Here is an 18,219-nt window from a genome sequence, read left to right on the forward strand (position 1 = left end):
AGACCAGAATGAATGTCAAATTGAAATGAAGTCATTGTCAAAGTCAGATTTTCAGACATTGAATTATTGAAGTTTGAATATTTCTCGAAATAAAATAAAATTGTGCAAGCTAAATGTGCGTAAATGAGACTTAAATAAAGTTTATTAGTTATATTTTTTAGTTAGTTATATAATTAGTAGAACAGTGTAAACTTTATTAGTTGGTAACAGAATTTAAATAAATAATCTTTGCCATTGACTGTAATATAAGTGCAAGTGATCGAAAAGGTTATGTTTTGGTGTACCACGTGAATATTTTCCTGATGAATTCTGATTTTTGAGTGATAATTGCGATTATTAAGCATTTAAAACTATGGGGAAAATGGATGACGAGTTTTATTCGGGTGTTGACGACGTAAAAAGTAGCAAAGAACCAGCAGAACGGAATGGCCGCATTATCGTGCGTAATATTTCGTTCAAAGCCACAAAGGAGGCGTTAAAAGAACACTTCTCTAAATATGGTACAGTGCAAGAAGTGAATTTGCTGAAGAAACCTGATGGGAAACTGGTCGGGTGTGGCTTTGTCCATTTTGCTGATGTCACACAAGCTGAAAAGGCTATTGCTGCCACAAACAAGAAACCATTCTTAGGTACTAGTATTTCCATAGTTATTACTAACCCAACTTAATATTAATCTTATTAATCTTCTTCAATGCATGACATATAAAAAATAAATCATCACATCTCATTTCAAAATATTTCAAATCATGTGGACTTGCTAGATCCAGCTCCTATATAAGTTCCTGATGTTACTTGCAAATAATTGATATAGTTTACTTAAATAACCATTATCCTTAAAATTCCATTCCATTTCACAATTTATTGCATGATTTGGTAACTGTTTTTGATAGTTATTAAGTATTTTCGAGTGTAAAATTTGACATATGCAAACCAAATGTAAGTTTCTGAACACTATTTTGCATTCTCCACAACAACTTGTCTTATATTATTTATTATTAAATTTTTCAGATCGCCCCATACACGTTGCATTTGCGGTGTCTAAAAAGGCATATGTGCAGAATATGGAGAACAACCCTAAACAGCGGTTCAATGGTACCTCTGAAGATGACAACAACTTATTTAGTAGTAAGTCAATTTATTTATATTTTATACTTATATTGGGAAAAGATTTGATTGTTAGTTTACATACATCTAAATCACATTTTTAAAATTTTTGTCTGTCTCTCTGTTTGTTCTGTCTAATCTCTGAAATGACTGAACTGAGCTTGACGGGAATTTCATTGGAAAGTAGCTGATGTTCTAAGGAATAACTAAGGCTACTTTAATTTTAGAAAAAATCAATATCCCTAGACGGGAGCTATTATTCTTCAAGGACAAAATTGCAGACTTGTAGATTAATAAAGGAGGCCATAACTAGTTGTGGATATGTCTAGCAGTGGATTCTCACAGTTGTTGATTAAGATGAATCTTTTATAAAGTTGTTTCCTTAATTTATTTCCTCTATTAACATACAAATCACTTGTTCCTTTATTTCAGAAGATAAAGAAGAAACAGACAAGTCTACGGAGGAAAAGCAAAAGAAAGAAAGAATCAACCGTAATGCTCGTCTAGTAGTCCGAAATGTATCTTTTAAGGCTACCGAAGAAACCTTGAAAGAGCATTTTGCACCTTATGGCGATATATTAGAAGTCAAATTGCTTAAAAAACCAGATGGTAAACTAGTGGGATGTGCTTTTGTTCATTTCAAAAATGTACCCATGGCTAAGAAGGCTCTGTTGAACACAAACATGAAACCTTTCCTTGGTAAGAAACTCTTGAATATTTTTAAACTTAATCTAGTAATAGTAGTTTATCACTAAACTTCAATGGTTTTATAACTATATTCCTGATCAGATAGTAAAGAGTCACTTTCATATAACTATGTTATCCCTAGGAATCATCTATGTATCTTACTGAAACTTAAAGAATCTATACTAATATTATAAAGCTGAAGAGTTTGTTTGTTTGATTGTTTGTTTGTTTGTTTGAACGCGCTAATCTCCGGAACTACTGGTCTGATTTGAATAATTCTTTTTGTGTTGGGTAGTGCATTTATCGAGGAAGGCTGTAGGCTATAAAACATTACGCTATGACTAATAGGAGCCAAGCAGAGCGGGTGAAACCGCGCGGAAGTAGCTAGTAAATAATAAATGGGTAACTACATTAATATTAGATGATAAATAGATACCTTTGTCCAGGTCGTCCCATTTCCGTGGATTGGGCAGTGGCCAAGAACAAGTACATGCAGCATGTGGTCAGCCAACAGCTGGAGATGGAGGAAAAGGTGAAGAAGGAAGAATCAGATAGCGACGACGATGACAACAAACCACCACTCAATGTCTCCGCTGATGACATCAAGGATGAGATCAAGAGTGAGAGTAAGTGCAATTTTTTTCCCATAACATATTATGATGCCTGTTGCATGTTTTGGATTGGAGGATTTTGTTCCACCATTTATGTCTAAATTGACTTGAGTATCTCCAAAAATTGCAAAGAAAAATCGGAAATCTAATTTACAATAAAATTATGTTATGTACCTAGATACATTAAAAACAGGTTCCTCTAGTCCACACTACTCTAAAGTATTGTATAAAAAGTCAAAAGTCAAAATAGTTCATTGGAAAACACTTTTTATTTCACATTATGAAATAAAAAGTGTTTGTCAGTCAGTCCTTTATTGATGCTATTTGGCTCCAAAGAAGGACAAGCAAGATTTTTTGTAATTATATCAGAAAGTAAACGAGTCGAGGGATCACCTGATGGTAAGCAATCACCGCCGCCCATGAAAACACCAGATGTATCATAAATGCGTTGTTGGTCTTTTAGGCGTTAGAAATTTAAAGGTTGTTGAGGAATCGGGGATTGGGAAGGGGGTAATTGGGCCTCCGTCCGGTAACCTCAGTCACACAACGAACCACATCGCAAGCGTTGTTTTACGTGTTTCACGTCGTTTTTCTTGTCACGATATAAAGTACAAATCTCTTAAAATTACATTTTCTTCCATTCTAGGTGAATCAGAAGCGGAGTCTGATGAAGAAGGTGATTCTGATAGCGACGGTGATGATAAAGCTGACGTTAAGGATGAGTCTGATGACGAGGATGGTGATAGTGATGATCAGGATGATGATGATGATGATGATGATGATGAAGAGGTCGAGGGTGATGAGGAGTCCGAAGCTGGATTTAAACAGGAACACCAGAGGTTAGTATTCTTTTTACGCTGCGCATAGGCCTCTTCTCACATGGAAAAGGAATCTATATATTAATACGTGATGCAAAACCTTTGGACCCCTTTTTACGAAAATTGCGCGGACGTAGGAGCATAAAATTTGGTACACTTATAGTTTATGTGTAGGAGAAGTGCAGAACGCTAATATGTTTAAAAATTTTACTTATAAAGTACATTTAATCAATAAATAAAACATTACACACGTCTCATATGAATAGAGTTTTTCTGTTCATGATGCGCCGGAATATATTAATTTGAATTTTACAAAACTAATAGCAATTTTGAACGTATGTTAAGTGGTATTGTAAATTAAATCATATATGGTCGAATTTCGACCACTAGGCGACCATTTGTTAGCATTAATCGCCACGCTCGCTCAAGGCGGATTGATGATAGGTTGCCTAATGATGTTTTCCTTCACCTTTAGTACTGACTAGTTTCTTTTTATACAAGAACTAGCTACTTCTGCGCGGTTACACCCGCTCTGCTTCTATGGACTGTAGTGTGATGGTTTATAGCTTATAACCTTCCTCGATAAATGCGCTACCCAACACAAAAATAATTATTCAAATCGGATCAGTAGTTCTGAAGATTAGCGTGTTCAAACAAACAAACAAACTCTTCAGCTTTATATATTAGTAATGGATATTAATTCTTACACACACACACACACACAACTTCACGCTTTTTATCCCCGAAGGGGTAGGCAGAGGTGCACATTACAACACGTAATGTCGCTATACAATGTACACCCACTTTTCACCATTTTTTTTTTGTTATATGGGGACTTATTACATGGGAACTCACCCCCTATTACATTCCCATGTAATTATGCCTATAGCCATATACTGGACACAATTCCAGACTCCGTGCTATCATTGAGAAATTTTCGAAAAACCGAAAAAAGCCCATTAATACTTTGCCCGACCCGGAAATCGAACCCGAGACCCGTAGTTCGGCAGTCGAGCGACCATTCGACCAACGAGGCATATTAATTCTATTTACAGGATAAAGCTAAACGACGCAGAGGACGGGTGCACGGTGTTTATAACCAACATCCCGTTCAGCGTGGACAACGAGCAGCTGAGGCAGTTCGCTGAGAACATCGGCCCTGTGAAGTACGCACTCATCTGTGTCGACAAAATGACTGAGCATTCCAAGGGAACTGGATTCGTCAAGTTTGTTGTAAGTTTTTATTGTTGGATTATTTTAATGACTGCACGGTTGGCGTGGTGGCTGGGCAACTGGCCGCTGTACAACGTGTCGCGGGTTCGACCCGCACGGAACAACTCTTTGTGTGATCCACAGATTGTTGTTCCGGGTCTGGGCGTGATGTGTATGTGAACTTGTATGTTTGTAAACGCACCCACGACATAGGAGAAAATCCTAATGTGGGGCAACGTTTAAAAAAAAATATATATATTAGAGGTAGTGATTACTGTAGTTAAAATAAAGAAAAGATTATTTTGGAGGAAAAAAAAACAAAAGTATAATCAACTGCAATAAAAAAGTAAAAGTAACAGAGTTGCCAACATAAAATATAAATAAAAATAATTGCCAGTGTAATGAAAAAGGTTGCATTAATTATTCAACATTTGTTATATTTTATTTCCGAACCGATACGAGATACGATCTTTAAACATTCAAGAAAGGAGTACGCTCTTTTCTCTTTATTCCTCTTCACGTATTCCTTTTTAAAACCCTGGCAACGCACCTGTGACTCCTCTGGCGTTGCGTGTGTCCATGATCAGGTGGCCAGTCTGTTCGTTAGACCACCATTCCATAAAAAAATATCGACGTAAAATAATGGCTATTTCGTGGGAGAGCCCCCGACACTGTGGACTACTTAGCGGGTTTACCGGATCGAAAAGCAGGAGTAGGAACGGGGTGGTTTTTAGTCAGTAAGAGTCTGACTCTTTCTCAACTCGTCCAAGGCGGGAGAAGTAATTGGATAATTGTCCTTCCATTGGGCCTTGCGTTTGTGAGTGCTTACCATCAGGTGATCCATCTGCTCATTTGCGTCTACATAATCCATTAAAATAAGAGCGGACCATAGGAAATGTTACCGAAATCAATGGCTCAATATGATGAATCCCCTCCCCCATTATACCAGGGGCCTTAGTCTACTGAAGAAGAGGGACGGAGCTATACAACTTACATAGCTCCGTCCCTCTCGCACTGCTCAGTGATCGACCATTTTGACACAATTGTAATAGCAGACTAAGGCCCAGTATAGCAGTTAAAGAAAGTTTCAATATGAATCATAATGAAATGTTTGCAGGACAAAGAGCATGCAGATGCCTTCCTATCGTTACCGGCAGATCAGCTGCGGTTGGAGGGTCAAACGTTGTCAGTGAAGCCGGCACTCAAGCGGGAGAACTTACAGAAAGGCAATAAGAAAGAAGCTAAAGACAACAGGAACTTGTATCTTGTTAAAGAAGGAGGTAAGATTTTTTTATAATTATATATGTATAAGAGGTGTGTAAGAATCGTAGTAATTGGCGTTCCATTGTCTCTGCCTACCGCCATGGGAGACAGGCGTGAAGTTATGTATGTATGTATAAGTGACCGGCACTGACCCGTATCTCATACGGTAAGCGATGAAGCGGCCTACGGTGAATCACGTTTGCCTATAAGGAAACTATTCACTCGGGTCTTGTAGACACCCCTTGATGTATCGATAGTAGGGAAGTCATCCATTGCACGCATCCATAGCACGCATCCATAGCACGCATCTTTCCATATATAGCTTTGCTGAGTCCGTTTCCAACAGTGCTAGAGGTGTACCAATGAATATGATTAGTGAAAGCGAGACGCATCCACAGCACCCTTATGCTGATGATAATTACGGCTATATATTAAAGTATGACATTGGTTTCCAGTGGTGGTGGCGGGCACGAAGGCGGCGGTGGGCGTGTCGGCCTCCGACATGGCCAAGCGACTGGCTCTGGAGCGCAGCAAGACACAGATGTTGAAGAATCTCAACAGGTACATACATATTTCAAGTTATACATCTATTTATTCAACTGACAGTGTCAGAATGGTCGATCACTGAGCAGTGCAAGAGTGACGGAGCTATGTAGGTTGTATAGCTCTATCCCTCTCGCACTGCTCAATGATCGACCATTCTGACACAATTGTAATAGCAGACTAAGGCCCCAGTTCTTTAACTTTACCGGCGTGCGTTCCCAGTACAAAAATTACCTTATGTGTTATTCAAGAATACAATTTATTTTTGTACCAAAGTACGTTTAATTCTATTTAGCAGTTTTATCTCAATAATACTTTGGCCCCAGACTCTTGCTTGGCAGACACGCTTGCGATTATTCGACCAACTCTTTTTTCCCGCAAATAGTAACTCTTCAACCAATCGTGGAGATTCAGACTTGAACAGCTTATTTTTAACATGTGTACATTTTGGGAACGTGTATCTAGCTTCACTGACGTTCAAATTGACGGACTATTCTTTATTTTTTTTTATTTAAGTATCAAGTGTACCTGTGTATGGTTTAATCTTTCGTGTGCCATATGACAACAGTAGAACATAGATTGATTCATTAGAGGACGGGTTAAATGAATGCTTTTTGACTTGAGTTGTATACGTTGTGTAACCTGCTGTGGTTCTTTCCTCAAAAGATCACTACAGAATCAACTTGCACGGTTCTCCGACATATTTAATTGATTTTGTCTGGACTTTAAAAGAGACTATGACCTCTGAGTTTGTTTCGGCATTTCTTTTCAGAGTAGTCCGATAGGAAATGCCGGCCTCATCTAGTTATTTAAGAGATTGACGTGTAAAAGAGTTAGTTTATAACCTATTTGTAAAATAAATATCATTTATCATAACAGGTTCGTGTCCCGGTACCGGCTAGTGGTGTCGAACCTGCCGGCGCACTACGACGACGCCAAGCTGCGCAGACTGTGCGCGGGCGCCGGCGACCGGCGCGCCGTCGTCACCGAGTGTCGCGTCATGAGGGACCTGCGGACCCCGCCCGGACCCGACGGGAAGAACCCGTATGTATCCCTCTGTTTTATATTATTCAATTACTCCTCCAACCCTGGGTGACCACAGATGGGGCCCAGCAGGGCTGATACCTGATCCGGAGCTGCGGACTAACTAGCGGGTTTACCGGGGCTCCGGCTCGAAAAGCAGGAGAAGGAACGGGGTGGTTTTTAGTCAGTAAGAGTCTGACACTCCCTCTCGCCTCGCCCAAGGCGGGAGAAGTCATTGGATGATTTTCCCCCTCAAAAAAAAAAAGCTCTGGGTGAGGCTGAGCTATGGTTAGCTTAATCTTATGCTGGTGGCGAAATCTATCGTCTCATCGCACATTCGACTGATAAGTTCTACATATGACACACATCAACAAGCTATCTCTATATCTCTATCTCTCTCGCATGGCAGTAGCCACTAGGCCACTGCTGGCCAAAGACCTCTTCTCCTCTCTCTCGGTTTAAGCATTTGAACATTAAGCACTACGCTTGCTTAAGGTGAGTTGGCGATTTCAAACTTTAATTAGAAATTATAAACACAATCCGTTATTCCTAAAGGAGGTTTAACACGTGCTCTATTTTTTATGATTTTTCATGTGTCGTGGGTGTGTTTACAAACATACAATTTCACATATACATGACACTCAGACCCAAACACAATTTATGGATCGTACAGAATTGCCCAGCCACTACGCCAATTGTGCAGTCAAATGCATCATTCATAGCATGAGTTTCGTTCATCCTGTTCCTGTAATCATAATAATTATGTTGAATTTAATACTAAAGTTATTTTATTCAGAAAAAATCAATATTTCTACACCGACGACGGTAGTGTATGAATCTCGATGTATACCACATACTTTGACTGCACGGTTGGCGCGGTGGCTGGGCAACTGGCTGCCGCGCAACGTGTAGCGGGTTCGATTCCCGCACTCACATTTTGTGTGATCCACGAATTATTGCTTCGTGTCTGATTGTCATGTGTATGTGAACTTGTATGTCTGTAAACGCACCCACGACACAAGAGAAAATCCCAGTGTGGGGCAACGTTTTTTTTAAAACAAAACAAACAAACAAACAAAACTCAAAAATAGTATATATGTCTATTCTATTTTTTTTTTATTCTATAGGGAAACTATTTGATTCCTAATTGATTGATTGTTTCAGGTCAAAAGGCTACGGCTTCGTAATGTTCACGCGACACGAGGACGCTCTAGCGTGTCTGAGGAAACTGAACAACAATCCCGATGTATTTGATAAAAACAATGTGAGTACTGCACTTACAGCTTAAACGTTCTGTAATAGAGTCGAAAATCTATTGAAGAAGTTTCTATTGCAATCACTAATAATTTTATTTTCAACAACAAGGTTACGTCTTTTTGTTGCCCGAAGGGGTAGGCAGAGGTGCACAATATGGCAATATCGCTATACAATGTACACCCACTTTTCACCATTTGTGTTATAATTCCCATGTAATAGGGGGAGCCTATTACCATATACTGGGCGTAATTCCAGACTTCGTGCTATTGAGAAATTTTCGATATACCGAAAAAGGCCGGTAATACTTTGCCCGACCCGGGAATCGAACCCGAGACACCTTGTCGCACTTGCGACCACTCGACCAATGAGGCAGTTACAATAATTTTATTTATTAAAATAAAATGGTTTATTATTTTTCTATTCACAGAGGCCCATCGTCTCCTTCTCAATAGAAGACAGAACAGCATTGAACGCAAGAAAGAAAAGATTAGAGAAATCCATAGCCAATAACCCGCTCGCAAACAAAGATGGCGGCCAAACCACAGACAAGAGAAACAGGAAACGGAAACCAGAAACATCACCAGACGAAAGTTACGCTAAGAGACGGAAGTTTGGGAAACTGAATAATAAGTTCAATAAAAATAATAACCAGGGAGATGACAACAGGCAACAGAACACTCAAAATCAAAGTCCTGCTAATTTTAATAGGAATAATAAGAATGGAAGGCAGAATAGATTTAATAAGGGGCCGCGACAAAATGATGGGGCCGGTCAATTTGTGAAGAAACCAAGAAATAATGATTATGGCGAGTATACAGGGCTAACTGCTAAGGAAGGCTCCCAACACAAAATGCGAAGCAACCATAAACTAAAAGCACAAGCGGAAATCCATAGACAAACAGTAAAAACAGAGAAGAAGATGAGTAAGAGAGCCCAAAGACTCAAGATGGCGGCGAAAGAGAGGATAAAGTTGCCCAAACAGAAGATTAATAAGAATCCGAATAAAAAGAGAAAGAAACATTTTACACAGTCAAAGTTTGACAGGTTTTTGTAAGCTTTCAAACTTGGACAAGTGTGGGAGAGCCATGCTTCGGCACGAATGGGCCGGCTCGACCGGAGTAATACCACGGCCTCACAGAAAGCCGACGTGAAACAACGCTTGCGTTGTGTTTCGTTGTGTGAGTGAGGTTACCGGAGGCCCAATTCCTCCCTTCCCAATCTTCCCAATCCCCGATTCCCGAACAACAACCCTTAAATTCCTAACCCCCAAAAAGCCGGCAACGCACTTGTAACGCCTCTGGTGTTTCAAGTGTGCATGGGCGGCGGCGATTGCTTACCATCAGGTGATACGTCTGCTCCTCCTCTGTGTTCCATAAAAATAGCCGTTCATTCGAACCGGCCAATGACTATAATGTTAGCCAACTAGGTTTAATGAGATAAATAGACATTCGCTAGTTCATTCGAACCGGCCAATCAGTACCCTTAGTACGAGTTTGTTTTACGTTTAAAGTAATCAAAACGAGAGCGCATTGGCCGGCTCTAATAAACCAACCGATCAGTACTAAGGGTACTGGGATCTCTAACTATCTCGTTTCTAAGTATGTGAACATAACATACATTTTGATTTATGTTACTATTGTAAATAAATTGTTAAGCGAATTATATTGTTTACTTTATCTCCGCATTTTTTTTTATTTTTAACGTCATGCCTTTTAACCCCGAAGATGTAGACAGAAGCGCAAGGTGCACACTTATCTAACTAGCTCCTCCCGCTTGGTTTCACCCGCTGCTCGGCTCCTATTGACCGTAGCGTGATATTTTATAACCTTCGACTTCCAAGTTTATGATATGATGGGAACAACCTTAGGTGATACTTCATCACTCAGCAAAATGTGGCTATATGGGTTGCATCTATAAGGGATCTCGAAAATTTTGTTATTTTTTTGCTAGGACGGTGAATTAAATAAAGAATAACAACCAATATTTAAGTACATTTTTTATTTATGTATTTTCATATAAAGAATCTTAAATACGAGAAAAAAATATTAATTAACAAAAAGGAGTGCTTATATTTAATAACTATTATGCTTATAAGTATAACAATATTAAACACTGAATAAAAAAATACAAAAACTGGGAACTTACAAAGATGACTGATATTTTGACTGTTGTTAGTTTAAATCTAAATATATTATGTACTTAGGTAAATTAGATTATTTTTATAAATTGTAAAGCATTCAAAAATCTAAAGTACAAACACTAGCTAGTCAACCTACGTCCAATCTATCCAAATTTTTCATTGGATTTTCGACCTTATATCAAAACGACAAAGTCAAAAATTTTGTAGCCCGGTCGGAGGATACTCTTTTTCTTAGGGAACTTTACACCCTAAAATTTAATAAAGAAATTTCACAGCAAGGAATAGGTTGACTTGCTAGCCGTGAGTAGTTACCTCACAGTTCACATAAATGCATGAGAAAAAAAAACCTTTTGGTCAAAAACAAAGGCATTATAGTTATTTAAAAGCTGCATACAGCTTCAATATTTGGATAAAATGTAATAACAAATTACTTATTTAAATATATTAAACAAAAAAATATTATGTAGGACCCATAACTTCAGGTGGGTATAACAAGTATCAATATTCAGTCAATACACTGAAATGCAACAGGTATTATGTTTATCAGATCATTGATATTGGCGGTTCGCGCCGCTAGAGGCGCTGGTGTAGTTTAAGGTCTACTGACTTCATAGAATGCTGGCTAATCAAATCATAATCAGTCAACCTTTTCTATATACATATTATTATGAACTCTGAAGTTTTTCTTGTATCGTACAACACCCAGCTTCACTGAGGGACAGACTGACAGATTATTGTTTATTTCATTCTTTGTTGACGTTTCAAAAGTACCTAAATATATGGTTTAATTGGAATAAATGATTTGACTTTGATTTCGACGTATATCTTATAACCCGAAACAGCAATCTGTGGATCACAAACCCGCTATAAGTCTTCACCGTGATGTTAAGAGTAGCTGTTTCTAATCACCCTCGCGGTAATACGCCAACGATGCTTCGAAGCACTGTAGCCTATGACTTGTTTTTGAGTAAGCCACATTGCCTCATGTGGGAATACAACGCCTGCTTGTACTCCTCAGGGTGGTGGATGTAGTGAAGCACGTGTGGAGACTTGTCCCAGCATTTGAAGTTACACTGTGGATACAAAATTAAGAATACTAGTGGTCGCCTAGTGGTTGAAATTCAACCATATACGATTTAATTTACAATACCACTTAACATACGTTCAAGGATAATTTTTATTTAACTCAAACTCAAACAAACTCTTTTATAAAACTCTATTCATATGAGACGTCAATATCATCGCAATGTCTATCGATTTTGACGTTTTTTCAAATACGATCAGAAACTATGCATGTGTGTGTAATGTTTTATTTATTGATTTAATGTACTTTATAAGCATTATTTTTGAAAAATATTAGCGTTTCGCACTTCTCCTACAAATAAACTATAAGTGTACCAAATTTTATGCTCCTACGTCCGCGCAATTTTCGTAAAAAGCGGTCCAAAGTTTTTGCATCACGTATTAATATATAGATTACAAATTATTTCTTACGTGAGAGAGCCATATGCTTAGGTGTATAGTTTTTCAGCTATGCTTCATGCTTCGGCATGAATGGACCGGGTCAACCGCAATGATACCACGACCTTATAGAAAACTGTCGTGAAAAAATGCTTGCGGTACTTGCATCCGTCTAAGTGTACCTACCGAAGGCCCGACCAAGGATAGGCGACGTACTTTTAACTTATTTAGTGTTATGGGTTTCTATGGAAGGTGCCGATTGCTTACGTGATCCGACTGTCCGTAACTCCATAAAAAATATAAGTTTTATCGAAAACAAAAAGGTTTTCGATCACGTTATACCTACATAATGTCATATTACCTTGATTCCACTCCTGACCCAAGAGTCGTGGACGCTTCTGCTCCTCTTCTCAGCTCCAACAAGATCAGTCTTCGACACGAGGAACAGCCCCGGCGCCCTGCAGGGAGTGTGATGGAACACGTCCGTAGCCTTCATGTAATGTTTCGTCGCTACGTTATGAAACACTTTCATGTGGGTTCTGCGAACAGGGAGAGATGTTTTAAGTTCATAAAGGAAATTTTAAATAAATACAATTGAACGCCAAATGACACGATTCTGGCATAATTCTTTCAGATTTCAGCCATGATCGTCCCACTGCAGGGCAAAGGCCTCTCTACCCTCCTTCCACCCCTCTCTGTTTCGCTTATCTTTAAAGTCCGCGTTATTGCGGTACGATAGGTCTGTCACGTGTGATGTGTTTATTTTACATTAAAGTAAACGATCCCCCACACTAAATATTTTTCCTGGGATGTTTACAAACAAACATTTTACATACATATGACACCCAGACTCCGGAACAACAATTTACGGATCACACAGAGATTTTCTTGCCAGAATTTATTAACCCCGTGACACGTCGCAAGACAGCTATCCCGCGAACCGTGTGATCAGTACCTTGTATTCCAAAAGATGGATATCAGTCACGTTTACGACTAGTCAATCGACTAGTTGACAAACGAGGTAGAATTACTCCACGATTGTGATGTTTGTTTAGAAAAATATTAAGACATATTACTTACTTGATATAAGTCCTAAAGAGTTCCTGCAAGAATTTGTTCCGCGGGAACACGGCGCTGGGGAAGCCGACCGGTATCTCGTGGATGTCTGCGCCGGAGTCAAACACCTGGCACGCCACGCGGTCCAATACTGGCTGGAATCTATAAACCACAAGATTAATATAAGTATATTAACCCTTCGTATGTTTGGAACGTTTTCTATTGTTGTCTTATATACGGCATACAAGAGGGTAAACTCAATCGTTCCAAATATTTGTTTTATTCACTTGAACGCTTTTTGAGGAACGCTCGACTAGTTTCAAGTCATACCGGGACTCATATTCATGAGCCGTAGGATTAACCCTCCGATGAGATCATCGGAGAGATTAGTGAGGCCACTAACCCAGCAAAGCATAATGAAAGTGTTATGTTACATCAGTTTCCTGTGAGGCCATGGTATCATTCGGTCGAGCTGGCCCATTCGTGCCGAAGCTTGAAAACTTATGGTAAAGAAATCTATACTAATATTATAAAACTGAAGAGTTTGTTGGTTTGTTTGTTTGTTTGAACATACTAATCTCCGGAACTACTGGTCTGATTTGGATAATTCTTTTTGTGTTGGATAGTCCATTTATCGAGGAAGGCTATAGGCTATAAAACATCGCGCTATGACTAATAGGAGCTAAGCAGAGCGGGTGAAACCGCGCGGAAGTAGCTAGTATTGTATAATTATTTAAAAGTTACCGTTTTTTGTCATTAGCAGCGTGGACCAGCAGCTCCGCCCACACGTAGGCGCCGACTGAGAACCCGTGCACCGTCAGCGGATTCTGACTGTTTATCTCCATAAACCTCAGCAGTTTTTCCGTTAGTACCTGGAAATAGACCAGCAGTGAGCAGTGCGAGAGGGACGGAGCTATACAACCTACATAGCTCCGTCCCTCTCGCACTGCTCAGTGATCGACCATTCTGACACAATTGTAATAGCAGACTAAGGCCCCAGAAAGTCATCTGACTTACTTATTTATAGTAAACGGCTTGCTCACGTACACAACTGTTTGACGAGTAACTCGACTAGTTTCAAGCTAGACTAGGGGCTCATAATTATATAGACAGCGTTACTGAACTGTAGCTGAAAACCAATCGAGTTACTTTGTTAAAAAGTTGTAAAATTATACTAATATTATAAATGCGAAAGTTTGTATGTTTGTTTCTTACTCCTTCACGTGAAAACGTTTGGAGGGATCGAGATAAAATTTGCAACTGGGGTATATTATGGTCTAAAATAACACATAGGCCACGGTAACAGCTGGGCGAAGCTGTACACAGAAGCCAGTAATTGTATATAGGATGACTAGTAATTAGTAAACGATATTGAAACACGTGATTGTACTCATGATTACAAACAACTTTCCCAAAGAAACTTTTTTTGTATACTCGTAAATTTCATTTCTAAACTAAAGTCTTCCGATAACGTGTGCGCGGGCGCCCCTCTGCTAACAGCTGATCATGCAGAAGCACGTGTATGAGAGTGGAATGATCAACTATAACTCAAGTAACATACTTGAGATCTGCCTCGTTGGCCGAGTGGTGGCAACTGCGACTGCTAGGCAAGGGGTCTCGGATTCGATTCCCGGGTCGGGCGAAGTATTACTGGGCTTTTTTCGGTTTTTCGAAAATTTCTCAGTGGTAGCACGGAGTCTGGAGATGTGCCCGGTATATGGCAATAGGCTCACCACCTATTACATGGGACTTACAACATAAATTGTGAAAAGTGGGTGTACACAGTGGCATTACGTGCCATAATGTGCACCTTTGCCTACCCCTTCGGGGATTAAAGGCGTGACGATATGTATGTATGTATGTACGTACTTGAGATCCTTTGGCCGGCCACATGAGCTGCCAGGGAGTGCAGGCCACGGAGAGCACGTCGAAGTCATGGTCCAGGTACAGCTTCGCGTACTTCTTCACGTGGTTCGGCTTGGCCATCATCCAGTTCATGATTATACACAGCGGCTTGTCTATTTTCTCATTTAATCTGGAATTGACAATAGGTTTTTTTTAATAGTTCTCATACACATACGTCGCTCAGGTAGATTTTTTTCCTATCTACACTAATAGGTATGTAACGCAGAAGAGCTTGTTTGTACGCGCTAATCTCTGGAACTACTGGTCGGATTTCAATAATTGTTTTTATGTTGGATAGTCCATTTATAAGGCTATACAACATTACACTATGATCAATAGGAGCCGAGTAGAACGGGTGAAACTAGTAGTAGTAGTGGGAGTAGCTAGTATTTTACCTATATTATCGTTATGTAATTAGCACACTCTTCAGTAAAACCGAAGCTGAACAGTGGTACATACTTGTTGACAACTCACTTCATAGTTTTGGGGTCGGCTTTCAGTTTGACCTTGTCGTTGCTGATGTACACCATGTTTTCGTACACTGTCTGCGTGTGCGCATCGCGGGCCATCCCCACCACCGCTGCGGGAGTGCATTGTAATGGTCGGATTGGTGCCTGTGAGAAATGTTGCAAAATTATAAAAAGGGTCGAGCTCCTATTGACTAAACATTTAAAAAAAATGGGGCGATCCATTTTAACTTCTGCTTCGTGGCAGGGTATCGCCTTTGCTCAGTGCCTACATGTAATGTTTTTTATAGGATAGGTCGGCAAACGTAAACGCAACACCAGAGGAGTTACAATAATATTGTTGCCGACCTTTTGGGACTATACATATGACGAGTTTAGACAACCTTATTTAAAACCCCGGCAGAAAGATCAAACTTGAGCTACTTGCTCGCTACTTCCCAAGGTGTAAACGGAGATATGAGGTTAATCCCTATTATAAGTTTTCAACCAACTTTGTTAGTTTTGTTGCAAACACCGTGTGTTTTAATATAGACTGCTGTGGATCCGGCTATTTTTGAGTAGGAAAGTTTAATTTCGAAAGTCCTAAAACCCCAACTGAACGAATACCAAATAGAATATCAAGTAAAAACTGAGATAGGTTTATTAGATAGATAGGTACTTACACTTTTACAAGTTAATAATCTTTTCCCTCGGTGGGCGATACGTAGCGAACGAAGCGCTTCCATGGCGACCTGGCAAGTTAGATTTAAAGTCATGAAATGATTTAACTGGAATAGAGACTAATGTACTTTATTAGTCTTACATACTGTTTACCTGTGACGATAAACTTTAATTTTTTATGGTAAAGGGAAATAGAAAATGGATGATAGGAAATGAGTTGACAAGGTCCACATTACGGCACGTAATGCCGATAGAATTTTAATAAGTACAATTTGAGTTCATATATTTTTACTTATGTAGGGTGACAAGGTACTATCATGATATATAATGTTTCCATTGTATATATTTCAGTTATCGTTATTCTAAATTGATTGTATTGAAGCTATCGAAATCAGGTTAATTAAATGGTACTTAATTGTGAGTCATGTTACATTAAAGCCGGCTTCGTCGCTAAACTTTATGGAACATACATAGCGAAGTCAAACTGTATATTTTAAATAACAAAACATTAATAAATAGGTAATCATTATTTTATTAAAATAGATATGTGTGTATATATCCACTATAATTATGTAAAAACATTTAAAATATAAACACGCAAATGAACGGTGACAGTGATCATCATCATCGTCAATAAGCTAAATATTTTTATCTCATCTCATTTATCATTCATATTTTATAGCTATGCCTATGATAATATATTTGATTAGATTTACAACATTGATAAGCTAAGCTTACCAAACAAATACAGAGTTAAAAAAACTATGTACCTATGTTTATTTATATACCTAGTTTAATACACAGAATTTAAAAACACATACTTTCACTGAACTTTGCTCCCGCAATGAGTAAGTAGAATAACAAACAATACATGCATCTTATTAAATTAAATAGGTATACAGTCTCCGCTAAAATATTAAAACACAACTTACCTATAAAAATGCACAATTTACAACACTTTTACATTAAAAATTAGAGTAAAAACATTCGTTTTGTGTAAAATATCACGGTAAACACATTTGGTGTGTGAAGCGGTGAGCGGGGTTATTGACCTCTGCGGGTGACGCGTGCGTGAGTGGCGCTAGTTGTTGGCATACTGACGATAGTACGTCGGCCGGCGCGACGCGACGCCGAATTTGGTCCAAGGATAAATAATGAATGAGGAAGCCGAAATATCTTTCAAATTGGTTTCTATTTAGTTTCGTTGTACGGTGTTTATGTAGTGTGAGTGTGATAGTATTTCATGTTATTTTTTCGGTTACACTTTAGAATAATATTTTTTTACTTGTTTATATCGTAAATCACATCAACAGCCTATAAGTGGTCACTGCTGACCAAACGCCTCTTCTCACACGGAGAAGGTTTGAGCATTAATCATCATGCTGCGTGCTCAATTGGGGTTGGTTGTATATAGCGTAAATAAAGTAATTGAATGATTTAATTTAACGTTTTTGTTTCTACTTTGTGCCACACTAAGATTTTGCCCTGTGCGTGTACGATGGATGCGTTCAGTTTGTGAATAAATTGATAGGTAGTGACTTTTTAGTGAACCTAAATCCCGTATCTAACCACCGTATTCAGAGTCATTTAATGTTACTTAACCAAGTACTTAGCAAATGTTTTCGGTACAAAATCGTTACTAAGGAATAGATTAAGTAATCATTAAATGACTCTGAGTGCGGCAGTAAAAGTTTTTTTTTTCAATGGCTTTTCAGAAAAAAATATTAACTACATCTGACACAGAGTGCAAGTGCTGTACCAGATACTCGACATAGATAACAATCTTCAAAATCTATAGTAACGTAAATTAAGCATGAGGGACGACTCATAGTAGTGTTATTATCATTAATTAGGTTAGTTCCTTCTTTAACCAGTGTAGTGTCATCCAGTCTTACGTATTATCGGAGAAATTATAACTATTGTAGCATATTATGCTTGTTTCTTGCATCTACCATGGAATTGTTTTTACGTGTTAATGCACAACTTGATTCCTCCTAGTCCTTTCCATCATC

General features: G+C 38.7%; 2 protein-coding genes across 3 annotated transcripts; one reads left to right on the forward strand and one right to left on the reverse strand.

The window, feature by feature from the left end:
* The first annotated feature begins 35 nt into the window (after positions 1 to 35).
* On the forward strand, positions 36 to 10,194 carry LOC118271412 (RNA-binding protein 28). 2 transcript variants are annotated; one of them, XM_050695931.1, is made up of 11 exons: positions 36 to 629; positions 1,009 to 1,122; positions 1,537 to 1,803; positions 2,238 to 2,417; positions 3,049 to 3,241; positions 4,276 to 4,453; positions 5,550 to 5,712; positions 6,151 to 6,256; positions 7,118 to 7,282; positions 8,426 to 8,525; positions 8,946 to 10,194. In XM_050695931.1, exons 1-11 carry the CDS (start codon positions 353 to 355, stop codon positions 9,570 to 9,572), a joined length of 2,370 nt encoding a protein of 789 aa, XP_050551888.1. In that variant the 5' UTR covers positions 36 to 352; the 3' UTR covers positions 9,573 to 10,194. The 2 variants fall into 2 exon arrangements, with proteins under 2 accessions (XP_050551888.1, XP_050551887.1); XM_050695930.1 differs by having other exon boundaries at positions 178 to 629; positions 1,009 to 1,125.
* Positions 10,195 to 10,501: 307 nt separating this feature from the next.
* On the reverse strand, positions 10,502 to 18,187 carry LOC118271377 (uncharacterized). Its single transcript, XM_050695932.1, has 8 exons — positions 17,140 to 18,187; positions 16,210 to 16,278; positions 15,555 to 15,694; positions 15,045 to 15,210; positions 13,920 to 14,047; positions 13,200 to 13,337; positions 12,481 to 12,658; positions 10,502 to 11,731 (listed from the first exon to the last, which is right to left on the reverse strand). Exons 2-8 carry the CDS (start codon positions 16,270 to 16,272, stop codon positions 11,609 to 11,611), a joined length of 936 nt encoding a protein of 311 aa, XP_050551889.1. The 5' UTR covers positions 16,273 to 16,278; positions 17,140 to 18,187; the 3' UTR covers positions 10,502 to 11,608.
* Positions 18,188 to 18,219: the final 32 nt, after the last annotated feature.

This window comes from Spodoptera frugiperda, chromosome 9 (genome assembly GCF_023101765.2).
Source record: "Spodoptera frugiperda isolate SF20-4 chromosome 9, AGI-APGP_CSIRO_Sfru_2.0, whole genome shotgun sequence".
NCBI classification, from domain to species: domain Eukaryota; kingdom Metazoa; phylum Arthropoda; class Insecta; order Lepidoptera; family Noctuidae; genus Spodoptera; species Spodoptera frugiperda.

Coding starts and splice junctions, on each gene's coding strand:
- LOC118271377 (XM_050695932.1), bottom strand. CDS start 16,272: ATGGAAGCGCTTCGTTCGCTACGTATCGCCCACCGAGGGAAAAGATTA. Junction 15,695..16,209: donor GATTATTAACTTGTAAAAGT/GTAAGTACCTAT, acceptor CATTTCTCACAG/GCACCAATCCGACCATTACA. Junction 15,211..15,554: donor GCCGACCCCAAAACTATGAA/GTGAGTTGTCAA, acceptor TGTCAATTCCAG/ATTAAATGAGAAAATAGACA.
- LOC118271412 (XM_050695930.1), top strand. CDS start 353: ATGGGGAAAATGGATGACGAGTTTTATTCGGGTGTTGACGACGTAAAA. Junction 5,713..6,150: donor GTATCTTGTTAAAGAAGGAG/GTAAGATTTTTT, acceptor ATTGGTTTCCAG/TGGTGGTGGCGGGCACGAAG. Junction 7,283..8,425: donor GGACCCGACGGGAAGAACCC/GTATGTATCCCT, acceptor TGATTGTTTCAG/GTCAAAAGGCTACGGCTTCG.